The sequence below is a fragment of the Osmerus mordax genome, chromosome 19 (assembly GCF_038355195.1).
Source record: "Osmerus mordax isolate fOsmMor3 chromosome 19, fOsmMor3.pri, whole genome shotgun sequence".
NCBI classification, from domain to species: domain Eukaryota; kingdom Metazoa; phylum Chordata; class Actinopteri; order Osmeriformes; family Osmeridae; genus Osmerus; species Osmerus mordax.
Genome location: NC_090068.1, coordinates 10372707 through 10400529, shown reverse-complemented (window position 1 = coordinate 10400529; position 27823 = coordinate 10372707). Strand labels below are relative to the sequence as shown.

The 27823-nt window shown below is 46.9% G+C and overlaps 2 protein-coding genes across 3 annotated transcripts in view; both read right to left on the bottom strand.

Annotated features, from left to right (window-relative positions):
- Positions 1-1201: 1201 nt before the first annotated feature.
- LOC136963303 (calpain-5-like) lies at positions 1202-6791 on the bottom strand. 2 transcript variants are annotated; one of them, XM_067257398.1, is made up of 14 exons: positions 6669-6686; positions 5968-6094; positions 5365-5556; positions 5083-5214; positions 4638-4846; positions 4355-4547; positions 4059-4249; positions 3858-3935; positions 3529-3724; positions 3231-3353; positions 2573-2775; positions 2120-2241; positions 1755-1891; positions 1202-1641 (listed from the first exon to the last, which is right to left on the bottom strand). In XM_067257398.1, exons 3-14 carry the CDS (start codon positions 5527-5529, stop codon positions 1459-1461), a joined length of 1932 nt encoding a protein of 643 aa, XP_067113499.1. In that variant the 5' UTR covers positions 5530-5556; positions 5968-6094; positions 6669-6686; the 3' UTR covers positions 1202-1458. The 2 variants fall into 2 exon arrangements, with proteins under 2 accessions (XP_067113499.1, XP_067113498.1); XM_067257397.1 differs by lacking the exon at positions 5968-6094 and having other exon boundaries at positions 6669-6791.
- A 5611-nt stretch (positions 6792-12402) lies between these two features.
- Positions 12403-27823, bottom strand: part of LOC136963084 (neuronal migration protein doublecortin-like) — a 33080-nt gene continuing 17659 nt past the window's right edge. Inside the window, 5 exon segments of the mRNA XM_067257088.1 lie at positions 12403-14964; positions 15106-15203; positions 17565-17651; positions 19055-19111; positions 20507-20609. Coding sequence (XP_067113189.1) covers positions 14908-14964; positions 15106-15203; positions 17565-17651; positions 19055-19111; positions 20507-20609 — 402 coding nt within the window. The 3' untranslated portion in view covers positions 12403-14907.

Below are 27823 nucleotides of genomic sequence, written 5' to 3'. Positions count from 1 at the left end.
CTTAGAAAGGAGAAAGTTTCCTCAAAATGTGAACACACACGCTATCCCTAAACCAACCTGACGAGTGCTTGTTTTGGAAGGAAGGCGTCATGGAGATGCTCAGGCTCCACTCAGATATCAGGGACTTCCTGCACGTTAAGGTTCATCAGAATCAGAAGGAGCTTTAATGTAAGTTCACACACACAAGGAATTTACTGCAGCAGGAAGGTGCATACAATAAACATATACGGATATTAAATATAAAAATGTAAGATAATTTCATCCAAGTAGCTCCTCCAGGTACAGGTCACTGTGACCAACAGCTGATGACACAGCTTACTAATTTAAACAATGTAATATTTTAAGGCAGAAACAATGAGCTAATTGAAGTAATGAATACTTGTTTGTTAACAAATAGTAATTATGAAATATAGAAAATTCTAGCATTGGTGCATGTTGATTCAGATTCACATTAATATTTGTATGTATTTTTTATTTCCAGAACAGGGGTCTCCATGACCCAATCACTCAGGCCTGGTACTGACCATCGCAGCAGTCTCCCTCAGGATTCCTGCCTGAAATTAGCCAAGGAGTTAGCAGCAAAGGAAGCCATGAAGTACAGCAGCCACTAGGGGGCGCCGTGTGCCCACACACTCTTGGAACTTGAATTGTAATTCAACAGCAACCAAGGCCGTAATCATAATATATATTTGTCCCCCCCCCCCAATATATTGATATAAAAATATAAATGTGCTACGCTACGACAGGCAACCACGCACACTGTCTGAAATTATCATAAAAAATTTAATTCGTCCCACACAATATTGTCTCCATGGCTACGGCCTTGACAGCAACACAGTCTCCTTCTCATGGACACTTTTAACTTTAATGCTATATTAAGGAAGTATGAATCACATTTTTACATCTTGGTAACCTTGCTAAAATAACACATTTAGTGCTGTAACGTTCATACATGTGCTGTGAATAACACACATTATTACCATAATAGGATTATTGTCGATTACAGTATGATCTATTTAATAATGCTGGGAGATAAGAATCACTGTTATGGTAATAAGGACATTATATTGCATACGGGACATTCAAAAAGTAATGACTCAGAAATACTCCTTCCTGGAATGTGTTCATGTAGGCAGTGAGGAATTTGAAACAATATCATTCTAACACATCAGGTTTTTTCACATATCACAGGGGCGTATACATAATTCAAAACATTGTTGTATTTGATCAGATATGAAAAAAGCAAAAATTATAGCCATACACAGTATACAATGTAATCCAGATAGCATGAAGGTGCATCGTTGGTCGCCAGCAACAGTAGTCTTTGTGGTTACATGTTGTTTTTGGTGGTCAGGCTGGTAGATTTCCATATTGTAGTGATGACCTACTGTCTATATATTTTTGTTGGTTTTAAGAGCTGTGCAAGTGACTTCCTGGTCACCTGACCACAGTGGGAGGTCACAGATCAGTGAGCTTGGAGGCGGTGGCTATACGCAGGCTGATGGAGCCAGGCATCTCGTCGGCCATCTTCTGGCCCCTTTTCCTCAGCTGGACCTTCTGGGGCGCGGTGGAGTCGGTGACCGAGCCGGTCAGAACCACCTGGCCCATGAACTGGTCCTGCACAGCATTGCTGTTCCACACCTGGACAGGGAGATGAGCAGGCGACAGTGTGATGACAGCTGCTGTAGACTCTACTTTTTGACTGAGTTCTGAACCATCAACAGATAAGTCAACGCTTGAATGCGGCATCTCACCTCCACAGTGATTGGCTTCCTGGGGGTCTTCCTGTAGAAGATGGCGCTGGTCTTGAACTTGGGCTCCAAGGTGTCCTTCTGAACTGTAGACTGCACTGAGGAGCCCTCACAGGAGATGACCAGATAGGGGTCTGCACCTGTAGTGTATAAGGTGTGGGATGGCCGTGGAGACAAATAGATAGACTTCTGTGACACAAGAGCACTGGTAAGTTGGTAAATAGCTTATTTATCTGTGGTTGACCATTATGTTTCGTTTGTTAGAAATTTTGTTTAATGGGTTGGATAACTGATAAGCTACAATTCTGATGAACAGACAGATTATTAGGTAGTCTGACAGTCTGTCAGTCTTTCAGTCAGTCTCCTACCTCCGGTGCTGTCCTGGTTCTCCAGCCCCTCAGCTTTGTGGATGTAGACATGGGACACAGCCTGAGGGTAGCCCAGGAACGGACTCCAGCACTTCACCTTTGGCTTGTCCTCCGTCAGCTCTCTGTGAGGGACAGGGTGAGAGGGGGTGAGAGGGGGTGAGGAGGCATGGGTGAGGGGGTGAGAGGGGGTGAGGAGGCATGGGTGAGGGGGTGAGAGGGGGTGAGGGGGTGAGGAGGCATGGGTGAGGGGGGGAGAGGGTTGTGGTGGGGGGGTAAGATGGCCAGGGTGGGGAGGTGATGCGATGGGGATAGGCGTGAAAGAGGGATGAAACAAGTACAAAGAGGGAGGGTAAAGTCAGAGGCCCACAACATACATGCATCACTGCTTGAACAATGGAAAGATGAGTGGAGTTGGCGATAAAACACCCAGCTGTGTCCCCTCAACTCTGGTACCTGCATCCGGAATCTGTGTCGGTGAAAACACGCAGCATGTACTCTCCCAGTGTCTCTGGCTTGAAGGTGGTGGGGAAGATGATGTAACGGCCCTTGGGCAGCATGCACCTCCTGAACACCGTACGAGCGTTGATGAATGCTGACGTGTCCACGATCTGCTGGGTGATGATGTCATGCATGCGGTACTTCCTGTTGAGTTCCACCTATAAATAAAACAAAGTGAAACGTTTTTCTTTGGAACTTTAAATCATGCTTGAGCAATGTACGTTGTCCTTGACAATTACTTTGGAGTATATGGTGTTTGTTCAGCTTGTTGACGTCAAATTTTAATCAGATAATTTGTGTTCTTGTTGAAATGATTATTCTTGTCCCTGAAGTGAACTGTAAGGTCTATTCCTTTGAGTAAACACCCACTGACTGATCTGCTGTTTGTCCAACAGGAGAAAAGTGAGATTCCATTGATTTGGCCAAATTCTTTGACTGAGGGGGAAAGCCAAGTATGGAGCCCAAAGGGCTCCCTAAAATAATCTGACCTTGGAGTGACGCCCCCCGCCCCAGACAAACACCCTGTCTGTAGACGACTCGCTGGCCAAGCCTTCCTCCCAGTCCTGCTGTTGTTCAGTACAGTTTAACCGTCTCTGCTGTCCCCCTGACCCACCTGGAATATGGCAAAGCCGATGGTGAGGTTCTCTCCTTGTCCGATCATCCTGTGGATCTTCATGTCTCTCTGCTGCAGGGAGACCAAGACCTCGTCCATGTCCTTGGTCACGTCAAACACATACTGCAGCAAGAGAACAAAGACATGTCTACCATGAAGCACTTTGGACAGCACTACTAACAACATGCTACCATGACGTCAAATATATACACAGTCCTGGTCAGGAGTTAAGCAGGTCTGGAACGTCAGCTCTCATGTGTGCAGATAAGAACCCCAGTAGTGTGGGACTGGCTGGTACCTGTGGGTTCTGCAGGAAGGTCTGTTTGTGGTTCATGCAGCCACCACATCGATTCTTCAGTGGCTCCACGTGTTTGGTCCAGCTGCCTAAATGCACCACCTCGTTCCACGTCTTCTCGATGCTGATCAGCGAGGTGTTTATGAGGCGACATACGTCTGTCTCTGAGAAGTACTTACACCAGTCTGCGAACAACATCCTACAAACACACACACACACACACACATCCACACACATCCACAAATGATTAATGACACGTTCCCGCCGCACATCAGAAACACATTAACACATAATACATTGAATTCACAAGTACAAGTTCTGTTGACGCTCACCAAAACTCCCCATCATCCTGTACAGTGATGCCGAGTGAGTTTCTCTCCATGCTGCCAACCTTCTCCCATTCTGCTGAGCTAGACAGAGAAGAGATGGGGGAGTTGGAGTGGAAAAAGACACGAAAGTTCTTCTGACATGGCGCTGATGTCTAAATGTTTCAAACTCTTAGCAGAGAGGAGAAATGGCGTCCTGCTCCTCACCTGTCGCTCCAGGCTCCGTTCCACTCGGTCTTGCCCCAGGGGTTTCTCATGCGGATCAGGGGCATGGTCTCGTTCTTGAAGTAGGCCCGAAGCCCTTCGCCCAAACGTACCCTCTTCACCGCTGTGACCGAGTAGGCGTGACCCTTCACCAGCCCACACGCCATCCGCATCTCGATCTCATGACGCGCCGCCTGACCGCGTGAGGACAACAAACGGTTAGTCGGGCGGCGCTTTCGCTCGCTGGACAACCCGCACGCTGCGGGTCCACTTGGGACAAGCTCCGGGATTCAACCAACCCTTATGGAGCAGCTGATGATCCCGTCCCTGTCGTAGACTTTCAGCAGGTCCTCAAACAGTTTCTCCTGCTTCTCCTTGTCGCTGTGGAACGCCTCCTTCTCCAGATCGATGGTCTCCGCCACGGCTCCGCTGAAGTCCACCACGGCGTCCCCGGTGTTGCCTCCGTCCAGAGACTCATAGCAGCCAGACAGTCTGCGTTCAGAGAGGTCAGAGGTCATGAAGGGATACAGGAAGGACACTCGACACAGCTGAGATGTTTACACTGTATACTGTCACACTGACTTGGCATAGGCCTTCTCCAGAAGGGCACTCCAGAACTCGTTTTTGACGTTGGAGTGGCAGTAGATGAGTTCTCCATTGATGGTGGGCAGTCGGTCATCCACCACCACATCCATCCACTCACCAAACACCCAGAACTGGAAGTGGAAGATGCCAGCATAGCGCTCTGGGTGTTTGGGATCCCACTCCTGCTCCTTCCAGTCAGGAATCACCTGCAACACAGCGATGAGCCAGTTATGGGAAATATGATGACAATGTATGACATTGCTTTTCTCTGAGCTGGGGTCTTGAAGGGAACTAATGAATCAGTTAGTAAAAGGACTGTGGAACCACATTCTGTACGTTTACATCTACTTTTAAGTTTGAACTGGATGAAGTAACCTCTAAGCATACCTACATCTCATCCTCTCCCTCTCAGACAGGTTGGAGGAATGTGACAAAGACTCACCTTCTGCCAGAGGTCTGGCTTCAGAGCCAAGCAGGAACAGGCCGCCACAAACCAGCAGTTACCCACAACTCCCTGGTTCAGGTCGTGGGAGCTGATGCCCTCCACAAACAGGTGAGGATCATCGCTGATCTCCTGCAAAGGAGAAAAGGGGGACTTTTTGTTCATACTTTATGAGTATCGTGTTCTTTTCTCTTTGTAAAAGTGGATTGTGTTTCCTGGTGAGTCACGAGGGGAAGAGTGAGATGGATGAGGACTGAAAATTAAATATTTGACGTGTCTCACCCCAGGCCTCTTCCACTCCACTCTGCCAGGAGGTGGTTTGCTGAAGAACAGAGACGCATTGGTGACAGGAAACTCTGGGTCCTCAAACAGCTTCTTGCTGTCCAGACAGTCCTTCTTTATGTGGGAGTAGTGCTGGTTTTTGTATTGCGTAACTGAGGAGAACATCTTTTGGACCCAGTCAACTCTTCAAAACTGCAAATAGACCAGAGATGAAGACACCAGGTTACTTGTAATTCAGATACAGATTCAGATGATAATAATATCAGAATGGTTACTTTTAAACTTTGATTGTGGATTTCAGAATACCAGTAGATCAGAATACCGCCCATAAATTCATGTTGGTTGTTTGGTGAAACACTTCAGTATCATTTGAGTTAAGACAGTCTCACAAACTCCCACAGGACAATAAACTGACTCAGAAATTCAAAATATCTCAATATACTGGAGACATAAATGGACAACTTGTCGGGACCAGAAGCTCATGAGACCCGACTATAAAGAGCAAAACGTGGTCCCTTGGGAGATGATGATATTCTAACATCAGTGACCAATGTGACTTTTGCCACGTCACCCCGACCCTTCAGTCTCCCGATGATACTTAACTATGATGACAAGTCTGCCTGTCAGAGTGCCAAGGTACTTATCCTTTTGACGTTTCCATGAAAAACACAGGCAAACTAATCTGTATCAAGGGAATTACGTTATCTGCTTCATGGAGAGCCAACAAGTTCTGAAATGCACATTGAGAATCAGAATGGGTTTTATTCGTCATGAAAGTTTGCACAGACAAGGAATTTGCTTTGGCAGGAAGGTGCAAACATTAAACATATAGGAATCTAAAATTTAAATATGAGGACTAACTATACTAAGGGTACATAACTAGCAAACTAAGGATACATAACTAGCAATGGAATTAGATTAAAGGAAGTTAGGTATTGTGTCTTAACAGCAATGCATGTCTCAGGAAATATATTTAAGAGTAGAGCATATTTGGGCCACAATGAGAGGCATCTTATAATTAATATCTTCAGGAATCTCTCAGTCTCAGTAATCATGTTACTCATGTCACCTCGGGGTTCAGCAACAACAGCTAACAGGAAAGCGTTCATGCGATATTCCAAGATAAATGAGGAAGAGAGAATATTCTGACTCCTTTCCACTCTGTCCCACTCTGACTTTTACACCAAACCAGAAGACATATTCGGTGTCTTTGCCACACCTTGTTACACCGCACCTTGTTACAAGTTTGTCACATAGCTTTAACAAGAAAAGTCTAAATAGAAACCGACAAATGTCGACTGTACCTGACTGCCTGTGTTGAGGAAGTTACTTCCTTCTAGTTGTGGAGAGAGTGCAGGACAGGAGGGTATTCTTAAGCCTTTTGTACCTGCCTGCCCCTCCCCCAACACCCCCACGACCCAGTTAAGAATAGGGACGTGCTTTGTGCCACGCCCATTACACAATGCCAAGTGTCGAGTTGCTACTGAGCGCTGTTTACAGTAGCTGACCGTGCCATGAGGTGGACACACACAGGAATCTCAGATTTATGGACTGAAAGAGATGATGTTTTGATGTAATAGAACTAAACGTCATTCTATTCAATGAACAACCTGTATCAAGGTGTAGAGGTGTGTGTGTGTGTGTGTGTGTGTGTGTGTGTGGAGGGAAACCATTTGCCTGGCTGATGTAGTCAGACAGGTTTTTTTGGGGTTTCAGGGTAGTTCAAGCTTGAGCTGTTGCTGTGACTTTATTTCATGTTGTCATGTGACTGTATTACTCACAGCTGATTAGAACAGTGTAATGTTTATACATAATAGCTCATAGCTGTGTGCTTGTGTGTTGTTGTGAATTTTATTGCTTAAAGGGCATTATATGCTACTCCGACTGGGCGGGCGGACAGATACTGATAGATAGATAGATAGCCCTACAATCACTAACTCACATGAAACCAATGTCATCTGTGGCTACAATCTCACTGATATCATAGGGATCCGACACACCTTTACCTACATTCTAAAATACTTTCATTATGACCAGTCTGAAATACTGACAGTTACGGCACACTGTACGATTAGCTACAAAATATGTAGACTCATTACTGGCAGTCAAGCCCCAGATACATGTTGCTACACGGAGGCTGTGATAGAGAGCATTCCGTTCTCTCTCCGTCCACAGAGAGGGAAGACACTCTTATCCTGGTCTTGAGGCACACTACTTAAAGATTAAGTCTAAAATAAAAACTGCAACTAAATTCTCCAGCATGCTCACTCCCATAGCCATTTGTGCGGGTAATTGCATGCAGTATTGTGTTTCTTACCTATAGTCTTCCTACAAACTGAGGATGTTCCGGTTCTTCGCAGTGTTCTCTGAGGTGTTGGCTTCTGGGACTTCCCAGCATCAGCCAGCTGTTTTAATCCTCGTTTCCTTCTGTCCCCTCCCTTCAACGACCCCCAGCATTCCTTGTCACTCCACCTAAACAGGATTGTCCACTTTCAAAGCGTTTTAATTTGAGTTTTAAATTAAGTTTCACCCAAATTGGTCCCTTTTGTGAAGACACACACTTACAGTGCATGAAACCAGTCTGACGACTGCCTGTTTGGAGCATAGGGTGTTATTCACATCCTTGGCTCGAGACTCATTCCATGGAAGTTGAGTTAGATGAGAGATATGTTATTCTGCCCTCCCCCCAGGCTGTCAGGCTTGGCTACAGAAGGTGCTTTTAGGGTGCAGTCAGCCACGGGGGCACAGAGAGAGGGGAGGGGGGTGTGGAGGGGGAGAGGTACAATATCTGCACTTCTCTTACTCAGACAAGAGAAAGAGCTCTTTCTGTTTCGGCAGTTCCTACTCTACTGTCTGCTCCCAGCAGACCCCCCCCACCCCCCACCCCCCCACCCCCCACCCCCCCCACCACCAACAGTTTCGGTGCCTGTAACTACAGGTTGTAACTATCTGACTGAGCCTCCCCAGTTGTAATAGTTATTACCCTTTAGTAAAACACTAGTACGAGTTGTTACAAAAGTGACCTGTCTGCTCTCTCCAAGTTGTTGGAGTGCTTGTTGCTACAGAGAGAGGTTGTTACCTGTTTGTTATCCTCCCACATTAACAGACACAGTAAAAAAAAACACAGTTGTCCCTCCAGCATCTCCCTGGACAGGAGATGGTTCCCTGATAATAACCCAGAGTTCAAACTGCTGCCCAGAGCACACACGGGAATAGAAGCACAATTTCCTCACAATTAACTAATGTTGTTGGCATGGCCCCTCCCTGTGGATGACTGGTTCATAGAGAAAGAAAGCTGATGAAAATGTCCCTGTACTTACTGTAAGTCGCTCTGGATAAGAGCGTCTGCTAAATGTAAAATGTAAATCTAGCCTTGACATTGAGCTGACCACAGATATCTTACTGCAAAGTGAATGTATTGAGACACCCAATTTACTGTACTATAATACTGTAGGAATTGAATCCTTGTCTGCCGTAAGAAGACATGTTGTGAGCAGAGCTTGTACTTTGGATTCTAACTCAGACAGACCCTGTCCAGCAGCCAGTGTCTGAGCCAAGCAGCAAATGAGGGTCAAATCCGGCTGGAGTTAAAAGCATAGCCTGAAGAGATTCCCAGATCAACAGGAATGTGAGGAGAGAGGTCAAAGGTGAAATATAACCCCACAAATCCAAGATGTCTTTAAGATTAGAGTATTTTTTATTAAAAAGTGTTGTAATATAAATTGCATCTCAGAAGTTGTGTTGGTTCAGCATTCTTACTTGTTGTGGATAGTAGCTACACTGGAGCTTTACAGTCCAGCAATTCCGGTTTCCATGATAAAGATGTGGTAGTTGCTTGTAATGGATATCCCAATATTGCGTTGACTTATCTGGTTTCCCATAAAGGCATGACCACAGGTTTGACTAACTGCTAAAATGACATTACAACTTACTATGACGTCAAACATCTGTCTTATTTCCCAATCAAGTTAATACTGTGTCCCCAACATACGTACTAAGGGTTGTGGCCTCCTGTTTATCCAAGAAGAGAATAATCATGATTCATATGCTGCTTGTTGTTGTTTGTAATTCGCAATACATGTACAGCCACCCCCCCCCCCTCTCTCTCTCTCTCTCTCTCTCTCTCTCTCTCTCTCTCTCTCCTGCTGAAGTTCTATGGGGGTTTTGTGTTCAAAGGCGACAAAGCACTTTTGTACTGACAGTGTGTCTCACAGAAAGGCTATTTTTAGCATTTAGCATCAGTATCTGCCTATGGCCTTATCGTTCTCAGAGAAGAAGACAATCATGTTGATATTCTGTGAGAGCAGGAAATATTAGCACACTTCCTGGGGTTCATGAGACTGAGCGGCATCAGTTGGGGCAGCGATGGATATATAAGTTTAAGTGAGACAGTCATGTTCGGTGCCATTTTCCTTTCAAAACCACAATCAAGGAAGGTCAGTGCTCCTGGCAGCCTTGTTCACACTGTAAATGTTACACCATCTCTGTCAAGTAATTGCAGTAATTACTCAAAAGCCAGGCCCCAAAACTGTGACCTTGTCTTCATGACTAATGTCAAAGTCCTCTTCATGCACCAGTTGAGATTTGCTCTTATTAAGCGAGTCCACTGGAAAAACTGGCTCCCTGGAGCCAAACAAACTGACTTAGACCTCAGAGGGAATATTTCCCGTTTAACAGGGCTGATAAGAGCGTTCCCTGCCACGAATCACTCTCAGTTCTGCCCTCGTGTCTGATGGCAGATGGAAGCCAGAGCGCAGGGTTCTCATGGCAACTCTTGCAGGATTCGTCCTCTCTACTTCATACCATTACATTCCTATGGACAGATGCCAAATGAGTACCCTTCATGTCACTCTCAAAACAACCACCAGGGGGCAGACAAGCCATCCCAAGGTGCATGTGAAGGCGTCGCACAGCAAACGTTGTTGTCTTTGCTGTTGTGTTTTAAACGTGGGTTTACTGGGTTGTCACATACTTGAGGTGTATTTGATTGAACCCTTGTGTGGTGGTCGGGTCTGTGAGACCACAAGGAATTTTGTTTGCAACAGGAAAACTTTAACATACTCAACAATGACACCTGAAGTCCAGTCTTGTCAGTGGTTTTGTTTTGCTGCTTGCTACAACATTATTTAAACGTTTTCTAATTAATAAGAAAGTACAGCAGACACCAGGTGGATTATGTGTTCTGTTACAATTAACTGGTATGTGATCATGACCTATGAACCACTAAAACAGTCAGGTTGGAGCCACAATCTATCCTCACCTAAGCCAGTTGGTCTGCACACAGAGCCAGCAGACAGCAATGCTTCAGTCTTACAGGAGGGGGCGCCAGAGCCTTGTTTAGACTGCAGTCCTCTGGAAGCAGATCTTACCTGGGGACCAGGAGCCCTCTGTGTTCTGTTTCAGAACTCACAGGCGTTCTGTTCTGTTTGTGTTCTGTTTCAGAACTCACAGGCGTTCTGTTCTGTTTGTGTTCTGTTTCAGAACTCACAGGCAGCTGCTTTGCACGGGATTGAAAAGAAATACAGAAAAGGCTAAGCATATTTTTAAGACCAGATACATGTTGTAGTTTTTGGGTGTTGGAGTAATGCCATTGTCACTCAGGGAAGCTGAAAGTGTGTCACCAACAAACAGAGAAACATGAAAGATTGTACATACATAATCTCCCCGTAAAAGAAGTGTGCTTTATTCACATATTCAACTAATCTCCCACAGACTATCAACCATAACATGGTATGAATACATCTCAAATGCCAACTGTACCTACTTACTGTGCCTAAGTATGTAGGTATGACGCATGAATCTACCACTGATGATCGCTTATTGAGACATGGTTGGTTTACTGCTGTTTTAGATGCACTCCCTTCATCCTTGACAGAGCATGTCTGAAAGGGGGATGTACCCTTGCATCAGCAGGCAGTGAGTCAGGGTTCAAAAGGGTTTCTGAAAGGTCTGGCAGAGGGTGAATGTTGCACACTGAAGCACGCTGTAAATGTAAGGGACTCTCCCCTGCAGCGTGCAGTGCAATTAATCCCCAAGAAACTCCTGTTTAGACTGGAGATCAATGTTGACTATTGAAAGACTCTCTGTTACCATGGCGACGGAGACAGCCCAATGGCGGTGCTCCTGAACAGAATAGTAAAAAGGTTTTTTTTTTTTTTTTCGCTGTCTGCTCTTTTGTATCTATTTCTGTAGCTCTGCCTTGCTTCGCCAACCAGATAGCTGTGCATGACATTCAGACTCATACACACTCGACTCATACACACTCTCATACAGGCGCATACACACACACTCAACACACACATTTTCAGTCTTCTACACACTTGCAAACAGGAACACGCACACAAGCGCAACACTCACACACATTCCAATCAAGTGCACCAGGGAACACAGGTAGAAACGGGCTACTGAGGCTACTGTTTCCATGGTAACCATAAGGTCATCAATTTACTTCATCATTTACTAAAGTGTTAAATACAACCAAGAACACTAGCCTACAGAGTACAAAAATCACTTGCACACAGACCACGCCTATTTAAAGGTACATTGTCAAAGTATTTCTAGCCTACAAAGATACAACATTGCTGTAAAATGTTGTAATTTTGTGTCTTCTGTACCCCTTGGATCAAATACAAAAAAAATCCACAACTTTGCTGTAAAACATTTGACTTGTATCTGTTATGACATCACAGTCCAAACTGCATCAAAGCAGTGATGGAATGGAATGTCAAAACTCTAATATAACTCTAATATGTCATAATAAAAACTGCATTCATTTTCATTAATTATACTGCAGTCATTGCCAGGCTGTTGGAGCGATTAACACTGTATTTTAGAGGCTGTGTAGAGGATTGTGTCACTGTCAGCAGAGACTGGTCACAAGTCCTTGGTGAGAGGGACTACTGTATGTGATGTCATAATAACAGAGTGGGTGGATATGGAGCGTCATACAGTATGAGTCTGCAGCATAAAACGAAGAGCGTGGACTGGTGAGTCATGGGAGACCAGCATAAGAACAGAGTCAGAAGGAGAACTGGAATACAACTCTTTTAATTGCAAAAGGGAATCGGTAAATACATAGAATGAAGCACTGAAACAAGCCACTGTGACATTGCAAAACACCAATAAAGAGGACATTGTAAATTTTCCAGTAACCCAAGTCATTCCACCAGAAATGCATTCAAAGAGAACAGAAAGAGTACATGTGCACCATGACGAAGCATCCTGGAATACTACAAAATAAATGTAGACTGCAGCTCTACAATTCAACACATATAGAAATGTTTTACAAACAGTTTGTCAACAGAGACAGACATGTCTTTGTTTTCCTGTTTCTTTTTTTTTATTATCAAAAGACTTCAATCTAAAAAAAAAGGCACCACAGGGGATGAGAGGTTCACACCCTCCATCTTGCATGGTGGTGGCGGCTTCACACTAAACAACTGACATTTACTGTTAATGTTAGGCTGTAGAAAATCTGGGGCAAAGAGACGAGATATCGAACAACTGGCGGGAGAAAATACATCGGAATTCGAAAAAAAGTCACATGTCATTTTCTTACAAATCGTTGATTCCCAAAAGGTGTAAAAGTGGACCTGCTGTTGGATTAGCTGTTGCGCTGACATCACAGTGCCCCCTGCTGGATTAAGGTGTCATTGAGGGACTCAGGTGGGTTGTTGCACGATATAGTAGAACTGTGTAGTACAGTATGGCTTTCACAGAGTCAAACATGTCCCAGGGAGGCAGAGCACCGGTTCACTTTGCTTCCTTACAGTAATGCCCCACACTGTCACACTCTCCTCTATGACTGCCAGTAAAAACCTCCATGACTGGCCTAATTCAGTCAACTTCCTGTCTCACAACAATGTGTAAATAAGATTTTCACAGGACATCCTCCTCAGAAACTTATCAGTGTGACCCTTCATGTGTTATTCTCCAATAACATGACATTTTTTTTGTTTCAGACAGAGATAGCACGTTAACATACGTTAAAATATTTTTTTACCAACCCCGTGTAAGAAAAGAATCTTCATATGAAAAGTCTTCATATTTCTGCTTCTTCTTATCTTGAAATTGCGATAAATCAATTAACACTAGGTAAAAGTCATGCAAAATGTGAGAAGCTCCACTATTGTTAAGTGTGCAATCTAATTTCCCTAAATGAGCATGAACTAGTCAGATATTGTGTCTTGGTGGGAGCTCACAGTATCATACAGTACCGTTCTTCTTGGGGAATCGAAACATATTTACATTTACCATTTTCTCTTTTCTCAGTCAAATATATACTTTGGCTTTGACATCTTCATTGTCATTAAACTCTTTAGAGTGTGTAACCTGGTGTACCAGCGCCCAGTGGCAGTCATAACAATAGCTGCCAGAGCAGATCAAACTGCACCAAGTGACACATTCCAGAAATCGGTTTTATTGCCATGGTTACAGTACATGTTGTTACACGACTGCCTCAAAAAGCTTGGTGATTGGCATCTGTGTGTGTATGTGTGTGTAGCACAGTGCTCAACAGGCTCCCAGAACAGAGAGTTTGACCCGAGAACAGTACTGCAGCAAGGCTACTTTTTAAAATGGAACTTTCTAGGGGCTTAAACAATCTGTACATTGTTTTCTTCTTCCCAGGATCAGTTTGACATAAGAAAACAAATCACTTCATGTTAAACTGGGGCCTAATTCTTTTGACTTTGGTTATTTTATCCCCAACCCGCATCTCCCTTTCTTCAACTCTATCTGTACATGCCCGGGGTGCTGTAGTTGAGACGTTTGGCCTAACCGTGCATCTCAGTTTGTGAAGACCTTCTCGTCAGAGAACGCGCGATGTTGTCTGAATGTGTGGCGGATGTCGGTATTGACATTATAGAAGCATGGTTATGGTTACAGTATTAGCAGGGATGATGCGATGGCTGTACACGTTATTTACAGCAGATGGGAAAGACATTCACCTAAAAGTGTTCTAATTACTTGTCACACCTTGAATCATACAACGAAAAGGAAAAACGGAAAGAGGAAAATCATTAGCATCAGGAACACAAAAACGTAGACTCAGTCTGATGGACACACCCCTGGAGAAAAGTCCGTTTGCTGCTTGGAATTATGCACATGAAATGGGAGTGTCTTTTGCGCCTGTGGTTTTACATGGAAGAATTTGGGGATTTTTTAAATATATTTTTCATAGTTTGTAAGGACTTCCTGTTAGTAAATTGTGAGCTCTCTTTAAAGAGGAAACATTTAAAATTCAACTTCTGACAACTGGCAGTTTGGGAATTTTAATGAGACGTGGTCATCTTTACATCATTGTCGTATACGCCCAGCATATACATTTTTAACAATACTTGTTATAAAAAAAGAAGAGATTTTGTGGTGAATTCTCAAGCAGCAAAAGGTGGAACAGCCCTAATGGTGAAGGTAAAGTAGACGACTGTCACCAGGAAGAGGCTGGGTGCAGACTAGAGAGGTCCTCCCAGACATTAGGGGGCGCCAGCACCAGAGACAGCTCTGTGTGTCAGGCCAGGGAGAGGCTGCAGCTGTGAGGAACATCTACATAGACTCTCCCAGAGAATCCTCATCATCCAGAGACAGAGGCAGGTAGAGATCCTACAGGAGGGAACAGATAAGAGGAGAATTTATCGTATTAGTAGTTCATATATTCGTCCAATAAGAAATGAGACGGGGGGACAGATGTAAGAAATCGGTCAACAGAGAGGGGGAGGAGAGGACGAAAGGACCGATGAGTACCTTCTGCTTACGGTTGCTGCCAGGACTGGTGGGGGTAGAGGTGGGGGACTGCTTGGAAATTGGGGTGGAGAGCTGGCTGCTGGAGCCTGTCCCATTGGCTGAGACAGAATCAAACACAAAGAGAGGAGGGAAGAGAGAAAATAGGGAGAGATGAAGAAAGAAAGAGAGAAAGAGAGAAAGAAAAAGAGAGACCTGGGGGTTAGATCGTGTGTAAGAGCAGCCAGACGCTCTCCCTGGGCCTCGCTCTGCCCTCAGCCTCTCCAGAGGGGCTGACTGGCTCTCTGTTTGTGCCTCAGTTTGCCTCCCCCTCCCGCCCCCGCCTCCACAAACACTGTCTGGTTGCTAGGATACCGCTGGACCTTGTTTAATGCAGTGATGGCGGTTTGTGTAGTAAGACTTTTAAAAGCCTTTTGTCTTTGAGGGACAAATAGAATCCTTGAGGACCGTCTACAGAGCAGATGGCTTGTTTCACTCTGGGCCAGTCAGGACTGTAAACAAGTAGTTTTTTGGCTTCAGCTGTAAAGCTGAACAACGTCAATGCCATCAGGTCCACCTTTTCATCCCAGGACCGCTAAAAGTGTCTGTTTTGCTAAAAAGAAACTTTATGAAGTGCTACGTATAAATGGAATGTCCTATTAATTCAGGCAGCATAAAAACAAGCAATGTAAAGAAGCGAGGTGTTAATAAGGATGGATGCAGGAAGGGGTTAAGCAGAAACATGCACCACAAGTAAAGGAAAACATGGCTTTTATTCAAAAAGAAAAGTGCAACAAAACTAAACAAACAAAACCCATAATGGAGTGAGAGGTTGCCAGATCACCATTGAAGAAAGAGGGTTGGGAGGGGTTAGTATCTGGGTTTGAACGAGCAAGCTGACCATCAGGGCGAGAACTATAGCATACAGTCTCAGATAATCAGTATACAATATCATATCACATACCAAACCATTCAACAGTATATCAATTGTGCCTGAGTTAAATAAAAACACTGAATGCTTTAACAATACTCAATATAAAACAGTATTATTCTGTTGTGTGTGTTCGTTTAATTCAACAGGATAACAGAAGATAAAACCAAAGACAGATCTTGTGTTACCGGGAAGATCATATAGAACATATGACATTTCAAAGAGCCTAGTTAACCCTTTCCAGTAGAGGTGTATGACCCCCATATGATACTGAAAGCTTACACAAGGAAACCTTTGACCTCCCTTCTAATCTTTATCTTTCTCTCTCTCTCACACACACACACACACACAAACGCCACACACACACACATTGTCACCTGCTGACCCTTCCAGCCTGTCATTTTTAGCCCCTCCCTCCCTCAGCATCTATAGACATATTAGGGGCCACCAGCCACTTGGCTGCCTATCTGCTGTCTCAGAGGCCCCTTTGACCCACCCCTGCAGCGACTGAAACATGAACAGCTCAGGACGGGAGGAGGGAGGGGCAGCAGGACCCAGGACCACACCCCGATCCTCCACCCGCCCATCCATCTGGCTGTGGAGTGACACACGGTGACAGGAGGACACCTAGCCACGCGTTCTGCCGCCCGACTACTGACCCCCGCTGTGACCCCTTTGACCTTAAATGAGACTTTGAAACTGCTGCCTACCCCAGGGAACGTGTGCATGTTCTAAAACCTCTCTCTCTCTCTCTCTCCTTCCGTCTTTCTCTCTCTCTCCCTCTCTCCCTCTCTCCCTCTCTCCCTCTCTCTCTCCCTCCCGCCCTCTTTCTCTCTCTCCCTCCCTCTCTCCCTCCCTCAGTCTTTCTCTCTCTCTCTCCTTCTCTCTGCGTGTCAGTTCCACACCAGACATCGTATGTCATAGATAAGACCAGCCCCGTAGACAGACAGCTGGTCAGTTCCTACAACCCTAACCCTCTGCAGCACCTTTGTTTTCCCTTTAGATTCCGTCAACATATCTGGATTAGTATAATTTTATCATTCATAATCTGCACAGATTATCCCGATCATACAAAGGCTGGATTTTGAGTCCCAATTTCTGTGTATTATTGCCGGGTTTTGGTAAACGTGCAGGAAGTGATGTGGTGAGATTAGAAGGTCCATTCTGCTCAGCAGAATCCAGACTTTCTCGACGGACAGACAGACACCAGGGTCTCTAGACATCCTGGCTGACCAATGACAACCCAGGCAAAAACATGCAATTTACATACAGACATAATTCAACATAAAAAAAGAAGGGAAAAAAAACTGAAGCCAAACTCAAAACAAGTAATATAATGAAATTAAAAACAACTTATATATTGTAACTGACAAGTAAAAACTGTATAATCATGCCCCCATATCAGTTGGATAGGTCTAGCTGTGTTAAGAATCAGGAAGGAAGCTGGTGTTTAAAGGGGAGAGAATAGCTCTGTATCTGCAGTGTATGTGAGGGCAGGCAGGACTGCGTCCCAGCGTGCAGGGCAGAATAGATCAGATAATAATGGGCTCACTCGATTCTGCTGGAGACTTGCTACGACGGATTGGACCTGGACTCTTAGAGATCCTCTGGGGTTTGGGTCCCTTCATCACCCTGCATTCTGAGGGGACAAACACACACACACCCACACACACCCACACACACACACACACCCACACACACACACACACACACACAAACACACACACACACACACACACCCACACACACACCCACACACACACCCACACACACCCAAACACACACACACACACACACCCACACACACACCCACACACACACCCACACACCCACACAAACACACACACACACCCACACACACACACACACACACACACACACACCCACACACACACACACACACACACACAGATACCGATAGAAGAAGAAGCATTAGAGAAATAAAGACTGAGGCCATTGTAGTTGCAGTAGTCTGTTCCACATAGAAAGGAAAGGCAAAACTGACAAAAGAACAGACTTGGATACAAAGACACTGAAAACAAACAATGAGAACACAGAGACTGTATTATGTTAATTCAGGACCAGACTGCACCCAGATGTGTTTATAATGAAGCTCATTGTGACTGTCTTGTTTTTAATTAGAGTCATGGCGCAAAGCTGGGCAGGATCAGCTGTACAATTTACTGCTTTATGCAAGCATTCAAGCAATTGCTTAGTAGCTATTACTCAATGCATTTTATGTATGTATTTAACATAACTGCAGGGTGTGTTCTACAGCAGACAGTTTACAGTGTGTGTGTGTCTTGCATGCTGGCAAGGTTCACCGTGTGTAGTATGTATAGCAGCTAGGTTTCTATGGCACAGTTTATTCTGGTTCATGGCATTAATGAGGCTAACTAACAGTATGGAGCCCACAGCCACCGACTGTTCTACCCTGCTCTGTTCTACCCTGCTCTGTTCTACCCTGTTCTGTTCTACCCTGTTCTGTTCTACCCTGCTCTGTTCTACCCTGCTCTGTTCTACCCTGCTCTGTTCTACCCTGTTCTGTTCTACCCTGCTCTGTTCTACCCTGTTCTGTTCTACCCTGCTCTGTTCTACCCTGCTCTGTTCTACCCTGCTCTGTTCTACCCTGTTCTGGATAGACCCACTCATATGGAAAAGAGACAGAAAAATTCTTAGGATGTTCAACCTGCAGGTAATGTAAACATTCAGAGTTAATTCTTGTATCCCACTGGGGGAATTGTTACCATTAAATATACACAACCTCTATACTGTACACAGTGTATAAAACCTGTCTGCAATTCATGTTCTGTATGACGTTGCATAAGTTTAACATCGTTCAGCTTGCCTTATCTTATTTACACAGGTAAGTGGACATTCTCGTGGTAAACATATACAGAGTACAAAGTAGCACGGAAGTCACATATTTAAACTCTACAAGGTTCATGTATATCTTTTTCACATGGGGAGGCCCAGACCCAGTTCATGTGGATGTCAGCCTGAACTTGACGTGACCCCAGAGAGCAGAACCGGCCTACTGACCTTGGTTATTATAGCCCGCCGGGCCTGATTTGGGTTTGGTTCCAGAGGGGTAGTGTGCTGAAAAAAAGGAACCACAACATTAAAGCACACTGGCATCTCCTCCTGGTTCAGAGAGGGCAGGCAGTGGTGTGGGGGATGCATGGACTGTGCTTGCCCCTTGTCACCCACACTGGAGCTGGACACTGGAGCTGGGCACTGGAGCTGGGCAGAGCGGATGAGGATCCCGTCCTGCCCGTGAGGCTCTACGGTGGCGATGTCAAGGTAGAGAATGAGAGAGGGGAGGCTGGGTGTAGAGATGTATAAATAGACGTCTGGAGGGAGGGAGGGAGGTGGTATTGTTTCTAAGGCTCCTCATCTCATCACGTGGAACAGCAAAGGATCTGACCCAAACCTGTCACCACCCAGATGAATGTCTGCTGCTATACACTGTCTGCTTCCTGCGCACCTCACAATCAACACGCAGCCACAGTCCTGTGTTCCACAGCCCTGTGTTCCACAGCCCTGTGTTCCACAGCCCTGTGTTCCACACCCCTGTGTTCAACACCCCTGTGTTCCACACCCCTGTGTTCCACAGCCCTGTGTTCCACAGCCCTGTGTTCCACACAGCGTGGTCCTCTGAAGATCTGCACACACATATCAGCTGGGATCTCATGCCATCTCTCTGCGTGTGCAAGGAGTTCACTTGTCAAGACCTCAAACACCAGACAACAGCACCTTCTAGTCCTTAGCTTACTATGACCCTTGATATTTGGACAATGACACCCCAGAGACAGCCCTAATCTCTCCATCTACATGTCTAAATCACATTTACATTGATAATGAGCTCTAAGGCAATACTCATTTGAGAGACTTAAGCTTTGGACTCAGGGGAGTGAGTTATACCAAATCCGTCCATGTACACATGACAGTACACCTATAGCTGCTGGGGTATAGTATCATCTAGCAAGGACACAGGGAGACGGCCATGATGGGTTTTCCAGTGTCGAGTGACTGACGAGACATATGCATAGAGGCTGACGCTGATGTTGACATTACTATGAGAGGCTTCTTGCCAAAATCTCAGTTAACTGGGTTGTAGGTATTTATTTAACTTCAGGATTCTTTCCTGTTGAGTTCCTCATGTCTACAGTTTTATGAGAGCAGTCTGTAAATGTTTGCCATGAATGAGTATGAGAGATGTACATTTAGTGAAAGCATGATTTGAACCGATGAACATTCAAGAACAATGGTGAATATAAGATAAGAATACAGAATAGTCACACAGATCCTATGAATTGGATGAGAATACAACCTGCGTTGACAAAATAGTCACTTTCAAAGGAATGTTTTGTGAGATGTGAAGCCTGTGTTAGAGCTGGAGGGCATCAGTGTGAGGAGCTGTGAGAGATTGGGGGGAGGAGGGGCTGAAGCCCTGGACATGATGTGGGGAGGAAGTGATGTCATCCGCCTCACCATTCTCATCCAGGGAAAAGTCATCCTGGGCGTAGCGGAACTTCTCTGGTCCACAGGCAATAAACACATCATCATCCCCGAAGAAATCCTGAAGGCAGGTTACCTGGCGGAACAGAGAGGTGACGAGTTAGCAACGACACAGCACATCTAGAACTGACCGGGTCAAGGGTGACAGTGACCTTAGATGTACATTTACATTTAGTCATTTAGCAGACGCTCTTATCCAGAGCGACTTACAGTAAGTACAGGGACATTCCCCCGAGGCAAGTAGGGTGAAGTGCCTTGACCAAGGACACAACGTCATTTTGCACGGCCGGGAATCGAACCGGCGACCATCTGATTACTAGCCCGATTCCCTAACCGCTCAGCCACCTGACTCCCTGTGTAATGTAATGACTGAAGGTGTGAAGACACACCTTCAGTGGTAGTCACACATCTAACTGACAGAGCAGCCAAACCCTGGAGCCATTGTGTGTCCCAAAATGTGGCTCCGAAAAACCGCTTCCTTTTAAATTCCCTTTTCCGCTTGAGTGCAATTAAAATGCTGACTGTACTAATTAAAAAAGATAATACACTTGTATTTGGAGATTATTCCATAGCTAAGGGGCTAGTTCACAGATTTAGCTAAAAGCCCTGTTAAACACCCTACATGGAGACTGAACCTGAGTATGCCTGAATAAGACCAATTGACACATGGGGTCTTAAACTGTAAAATCCAGGATAAACACCATGTTTAAGAGAACAGGAACCTCGACTACATCCCAATTAGCGAGATCCCACTCGGCCTTCAAATGTAGATTCACAGTAGACAGGCATTTTGATCTCAACACCAACTCACAAGACTTTCCCTGGCTGCGGTAGCAAGCTTGTGTCAAGCCCCCGGATGTAGGTCAGCTCTGTGTCTCTGACACCTGACACGTTGGACGGTTGTTTATACTACAGACACACAGTGACAGAGTAAGGTTACTCCTTTCACATGAAGGCTATCTGCTCACTGGCCTGGTGCTGACTCCAGTCCCTCCTCCTGTCCGCTCCTCTGCAGCTGTTACACTGCTGAGTGGACAGAGGCCTCTGGCCCCGCCCTCATCACACAACCCCCTCCCAATAGACAGGGCCAGATACTCAGACCAACAGGCCTATCAGGGCCTCCTACTCAGGGACCTCAAAAACAAAGACCCACCCCCCTCTCTCTCTCTCTCTCTCTGGTCTTCCTAGAGACAAGGGGTTCGTAGGGCCACACCCCAGAGGTTTAGGCCCTGGAGGGGAGTCATGTCCAGGATGCAGCGTAGCCTCCTATGTGACACACGGCCCAGCTATGAGCTGCTGCTAATTCTGGAGTCCCTCACCCTGGCAGCTGCCGTGCTGGTTGTCTCTCTGTACTGGAAGTGCTGCTAAATGTGGACGGGTGTCTGGTCGCCATGGAGTCTGCCAGCTGTACCCCCTTCACGTACCCCTGGAGACCGGGAGTGGCGTGGAGGAGGAATGAGAGGGGCAGACTTTGGGGGGGGGGGGAACTCTGTGACATACTAATCCCGTTCATATTGGTTTTGTAGCATCGACTGTAGAGCTCTAATGAGACGATGAACATGTATGTAGTGTTACTTTTATAGTCGATCTGTGAAGCTTAGGGGGGATAAAATCCCTTTTGTATTTGCTCCAGCGCCGCCATTACCGTGTGGCATTTACAGGGGGATATATCTCTAATGGTGACATTTTACAGATGCCTGTGAGGTTGTCAATCATGACTTAGGGAGCGAAGCCCTACCCTCATCCCCCCCCCCCTTCTCCCCACAAACACTCCTCCAGTGGTGCTGAGGGAGAAGTTGTGTAAATGTGTGTGTGTGTGTTGAGGGGGGGGGGTTACAATCTCTAGGGGGTCTGCTGGAGAGAGGGGGGGGGCATGTGTCAGTCCCGCTGATGGAAACATCTAATCAAGTCTGGCCCAGGCTTCCCAGCTGCACTACTAATGCAATCAATGCAGCGAGACAGTGTGTGTGTGTGTGGGGGGGAGGGGTTCAGCCATGCACTGGGGGGGCCCTGTTGGACTACTTAAGGACTGCTGAGGTCTCCCTCTGACCTCCAGCCCAGCGCTCTAGTTAGGAGGTTAAGTTAAGGGGTCACACAGGTCTGAACAGAGGTCATTAGTGAGATGAGACCAGACGGACGACAGGAGGGAATCCCTGAAGAGCCGAACGGAGACATCAACCCCCTCGTGGTCAACTTTACACTCTGTGACATGTCGTTTTCTGCTTCCATTCATCTTCAGGAAGCCTATTTACTTCCTTGTTGACCTGTTTAGTGACTTCTTATCTTTAAGGGTCAGGCAGGGAGAAGCGTGCTGACCCGTGGGCATGGAAACGAGCCCATGTACGACATCATACCATCACTGCAATCAGTCATGCTGCACATGATGAGACAATAACTGTTTCAGAATGAATCTTTCCCCCTCCATATCCTCCAGACCTCCTGGAAATGAGCTGTGATAGGAGGATCTGGAGTGAATGAAACTCTCATCTTTGGGGTTAGCTGCTGCAGCCATGGAAAGAAAGCAGTCAAAACAAGGCGTCGACGGAGTCAGCCTTTCCATGACGCGAGACTCTCTCCCTCCCCTCTCCTCCTCTCTCCCTCCCCTCTCCCCCTCTAATCCTCTCTCACTCCCCCCTCCCCCTCTCCTCCCCTCTCCCCCTCTCCTCCCTCCCCTGAGCCAGAGGAGGAGGAAGAGGAAGAGGAGGACAGGGGAAGAGGCGATGTCATGCACCCTGACAGCCGACCCTGTTTGTTTGGGTGGAGAGTTGTGCTGACACAGGCACAGAGCTAATTGAGTGCAGCGCTGCTGATTATGGAGATGTCCTGACTGACCTGATAGGTCTGCCACTAGGAGGCGGGGCTAGGCAGAGACAGGAGCCGGGGATAGGACTAGGCCTGTCACACACACACACAAGGTTGTGTGTTTGTGTTGGGAGTAGAGGTGGTTCAGGTTCAGAGGCAGTGGAGAGTATAACACTGGACATCCACTTAATCCTGATTGGGCGTCGTTCCACCAGCTCTCATAAGGCCCTGCGTGGTGGCGTGCGAGGCGGGGCAACTGACCCTCATCTGTCACCTCCTGTCACCCCTCTGCCTCGCGGACACCACAGATCACACCAGGCTATCAGCCAATCACAAACAACTAGGGGCGGGGACAAGGCTGGACACAAGCTGACCATATCAACTGCATGAAGAGTCAACAAAACAGCGAGATTGTCCTTGATAATTTCTTCTTTTTTTTCAATCAAATTAAAATCACAACATTGATAAATTGCCAGGCAGCTATACAGAACATATCAGATGTTTGTAACTAATTACAGAGACGTTAAACTACATCTCTCTCTGCCACCGTGCAGTAGGAGAGCTGGGCACAGTCTCAGGGCCACATGGCAGCAGTACCAGGAGGTGTGGGGAGGAGGGCGGGGAGGAGGAGGAGGAGGATGACAGCCTAGGAGACAAGGCTGATGTGATGAGAGCTGAAGGGAGAGAGCCCGAAACCTGGAGGAGCAAAGGGGGGGTGACCTTCAACATGGGGGAGCTTAGAAGACTAAGTACCAGCACGCTACACACACACGCTACACACACACACACTACACGCACACACACAGATACACCCTCCCCCCCGTGCACACACATCCACACATACCACACACAGCTTTTTGAGCCAGGGATATGGATAGGGACAGTGTAGGCCACCAACAGACATCCCCTCAGAGCAGGGAGACTAGACTGTAGCCTCAACAGAGTCACATCAAGGCCAATCAGCAGCTGGATCGCCAGCACAGTACTGACACACTCAGCACCCCCGCTCACAGACGGGTCTACACACACAAGATTAGAGGAGTAGCAAAAGATCTGACTCTGTGAGCTGTTAGGCAGATTGAAATCCCTTTCGCACAAAGCGTAGTGGTAAAAGATCTGTAGAAATGGATTTCCCCCTACATTGCCTACAGACAAGCCATCTCTCTGGCTCGTATGGCCCAAAGCAGTTCATTACTATTTAAGTATGAACCAGTGGAGAAGCATAATTACAGATTTGTTCTTTCGACTGGCTGGGAGTGAATTAGCACTTAGCAGGTTAATCTTTTAACCTTGAAATGGTAGCGAGCCGGGGAGGAGGAAGCCTATGAACAGAGGAGGTGTGCTGTTGAGCGTTTCAGAGCACTGCACCCCCGAGATTTCTGCAGTCCCCCCCTCCTCCCTCTCCTCAGACGTACAGAGGGGGCGGAGGGGGTGGGGGGGGGGGGCTAGCGGAAGAGAGAAGGGGGCCTTCGACAGCCTTAAACTGCTACTGGACATTTAAAGGCCGGTGGAACATTACCATAATTCCATTTGGACATCATGTAGAGACACGTGAGCTCTCTGCGCCTGGCCAGCCCCCCAGCACCCAGAAAACACAGAGCTGCTTACACGGCAAACCAGAGACAGATCAATGAGCCAGAGTAACCACGGCAACAGACACACAGGACCCATGCGGTGCTGGGGATTCTAGGACTACAGGGCTGCAGATTTCCTGGCATACAGTCAGTAGCCTCTCTTAAACAGATAGACAGACAGGCAGGCATACCACAGCATGTCCACTACAGTCATCAGTCAAGGTTACTCCGTGGGCTAATTAGCACTGGAGGCCTTCCCAGAATTCAGCAGCTCATCTCCACAGATGACCATTATAGCCTCTCCAGTCTATGACAGAAAACTGACCGCTAGGAGAAAGAAACGCACACATGATTAAGCGGGGTCAAAGGTTGCATCATTTGTCTTGTCAGAGAACTGGGAACAGAAAAAGCAGTGAGAGAGAGAGAGAGAGAGACAGACAGAGAGCAGGGTCAGACAGAGGCAGACCAGGGGATGATGTCATCCCAATCTGCATGCAGTCTCCCAGGCCTGGCTAAAATGGCGGTGCCACTGTAATCCCATTAGAGCTAATCCCAGCTCTGTGGCCTGCTCCTGGGTACAGGCTCCCAGCTCTGTGGCCTGCTCCTGGGTACAGGCTCCCAGCTCTGTGGCCTGCTCCTGGGTACAGGCTCCCAGCTCTGTGGCCTGCTCCTGGGTACAGACTCCCAGCTCTGTGGCCTGCTCCTGGGTACAGACTCCCAGCTCTGTGGCCTGCTCCTGGGTACAGACTCCCAGCTCTGTGGCCTGCTCCTGGGTACAGGCTCCCAGCTCTGTGGCCTGCTCCTGGGTACAGGCTCCCAGCTCTGTGGCCCCTCCAGTGCTGAGGGCTCTCTGGGTGGGAAGGTGGGGTGGAGAGACACAGGGGGTCCTAGGGAAGCCCCCTAATGAAGCTGTAGGAGTAAACTGGCAAAGATGCTCACTGATTGGGTGTAAAATCGCTCGCCAGCTCAGAGAATGTGTGAAATCCAAACATTAGCTCCCGTTCTTTTTCCACGGGGGGGGGGGGGGAATTGTTTTTGACTAATCCTATTGAAGCTTGTCCTGGGACAGTGCCCACGGAAACAGAGGTGACTGAGGTCACACACACACACAGCACAGTGTATGGCAACCCTATTTTGGTACAAGTTCATGGTTTCAGGGGTCGGAACTGCCACAAAATGATCATCCCATACAATCCCATACAATCCTCCACTTCCGATTGTAACTCTAGGCCCTGGGTGTGGCTCTTCTAGGAGCCACGCCTGTCACCACCGACCCGATCCCTCACAACCAACACCACAGATCCCTGTCAATCACACAGAATTAGATAAGCCTTCATACATAAACATGGTTTGGCACAGGGAAATCAATACACCTCATCTTAGCACTAAGCATCCCCCGCACAATTTACATAATCAAGCAAACATTTTCATCTCATTCATTATTAATGAAACAATTAGCCGTGTTGCTGTGCCACAGTGATACTTGTCTTCGGGTTATTGTAGAGATATGCAGCCACCCACGACGATAAGGCATCGTCATCGGAACAACTTCCCCTCAACAAACACACAGCCGTGCAAAGCTAACAGCAACATCTAGCCGTTCAAGAAAAAAGAATCTGAGATTGGAACTTAGTCCTTGTCTGCATCTCCAATCATTCTTAGATTAATACCATTTTACAAAGCACCAACAGTCAGCAACAAATGGACCTGTCCGTGGCTTTTCTTCAGCTTTGCGGAGGCCTGGAGAGGGGCATCATGGGAGTGGTTAGAGAGCAGGACAGAGGCCAGCCATGGAAGCCCAGACAGCCCCAGTCCCCCAGCCCGCCCCCCCCTCCCCTCTAATCCCCTCCCTATTCAAACGTGCCGAGCAGGAGAACGATTAGTCCTGTACTCACGCTCTCAGGGGTGCCAAGGAGAAGCTGACATATGCAAAAGGGAGTCTTATCTGCAGCGACTCAAAGGGTATTCGGGGGGTGGGTGATTTCCATAAATCAGGAGTTACTGGGTTGAAGTGAGAGAGCGCAATCTCTCCCGCTCTCGCCTGCTCCCTCTGAGGTGGGTGAGAGTCATTTTCTCTCCTCCAGCATTCAATATGCCCCCCCCCCCACACACACACACACACACACCCCAGTCCCGAAACCCACCTCCGAGCAAACTGTGGCACTATCCCAAGTGGGCTGCGTTTCTTTGCAGAGTAAAAAAAAATACTATATCAAATCAGACTTGTGTCCTTGAGGACAACATGACCCACATCTGTCTTGTGTGTTTTTAGGAACAGCGAGGAGTCTGTCTGGAAAAGGCGGCGGCAGCGTTTGAAAAACAAAAAGGAAGAAAAAAAAAGAAACAAAATCAGACAAGTGTGGCGAACAAATGCATGCTAACAGTTACCCTGGGAGGGCTGCTCCCCCAGAGAGATGGGGGTAAACAAACCCAGCTCGCTGAGATGAGATGTGTCCATGTTCAGACACGCCAGGACAGACACACACACCTGGAGCTGACAGGGTTGAGATGCCACAGTCTCTGTCAACCGTCACCAAGGAGACGAAAGGGCCTGTCTGCCCGAGGAACGTTCAGATTAGAGAAGACGAGCATCATCCAGCATTCTGGAAAGGTCAGCCCAGCTTGTCATCTCACCCAGCGACCAGAACCAGAACCTCCCTATGAGCAAACAAAGTGTCACACATCCTGCAAACACACACACAAACACCCCAACTATAGTGGACATCCTACCGAGAGCCTGGCTCCTCCCTGACTGCAGGTGCCCCCCTCCCAACCTGCCCCCCCCCAGGCACCCCCTCCCCCCAACCATAATCCCTGTATTACCAGCTGTCAGGACCACATGCCCCCCAAACATATCCACACTGCCAGCAGCTATACAGGGACCCCACAACTAACAACGACTGAATTATTCAAA

Bases quoted from the DNA above. Each gene is read 5' to 3' on its own strand.
- LOC136963303 (XM_067257397.1), bottom strand. From the start codon at position 5,529: ATGTTCTCCTCAGTTACGCAATACAAAAACCAGCACTACTCCCACATA. The intron at 5,215-5,364 runs GTGAGACACGTC...TCTCCTTTGCAG, and splicing joins TGGAGTGGAAGAGGCCTGGG to GAGATCAGCGATGATCCTCA. The intron at 2,242-2,572 runs GTACCAGAGTTG...TGTCCCTCACAG, and splicing joins GACACAGATTCCGGATGCAG to AGAGCTGACGGAGGACAAGC.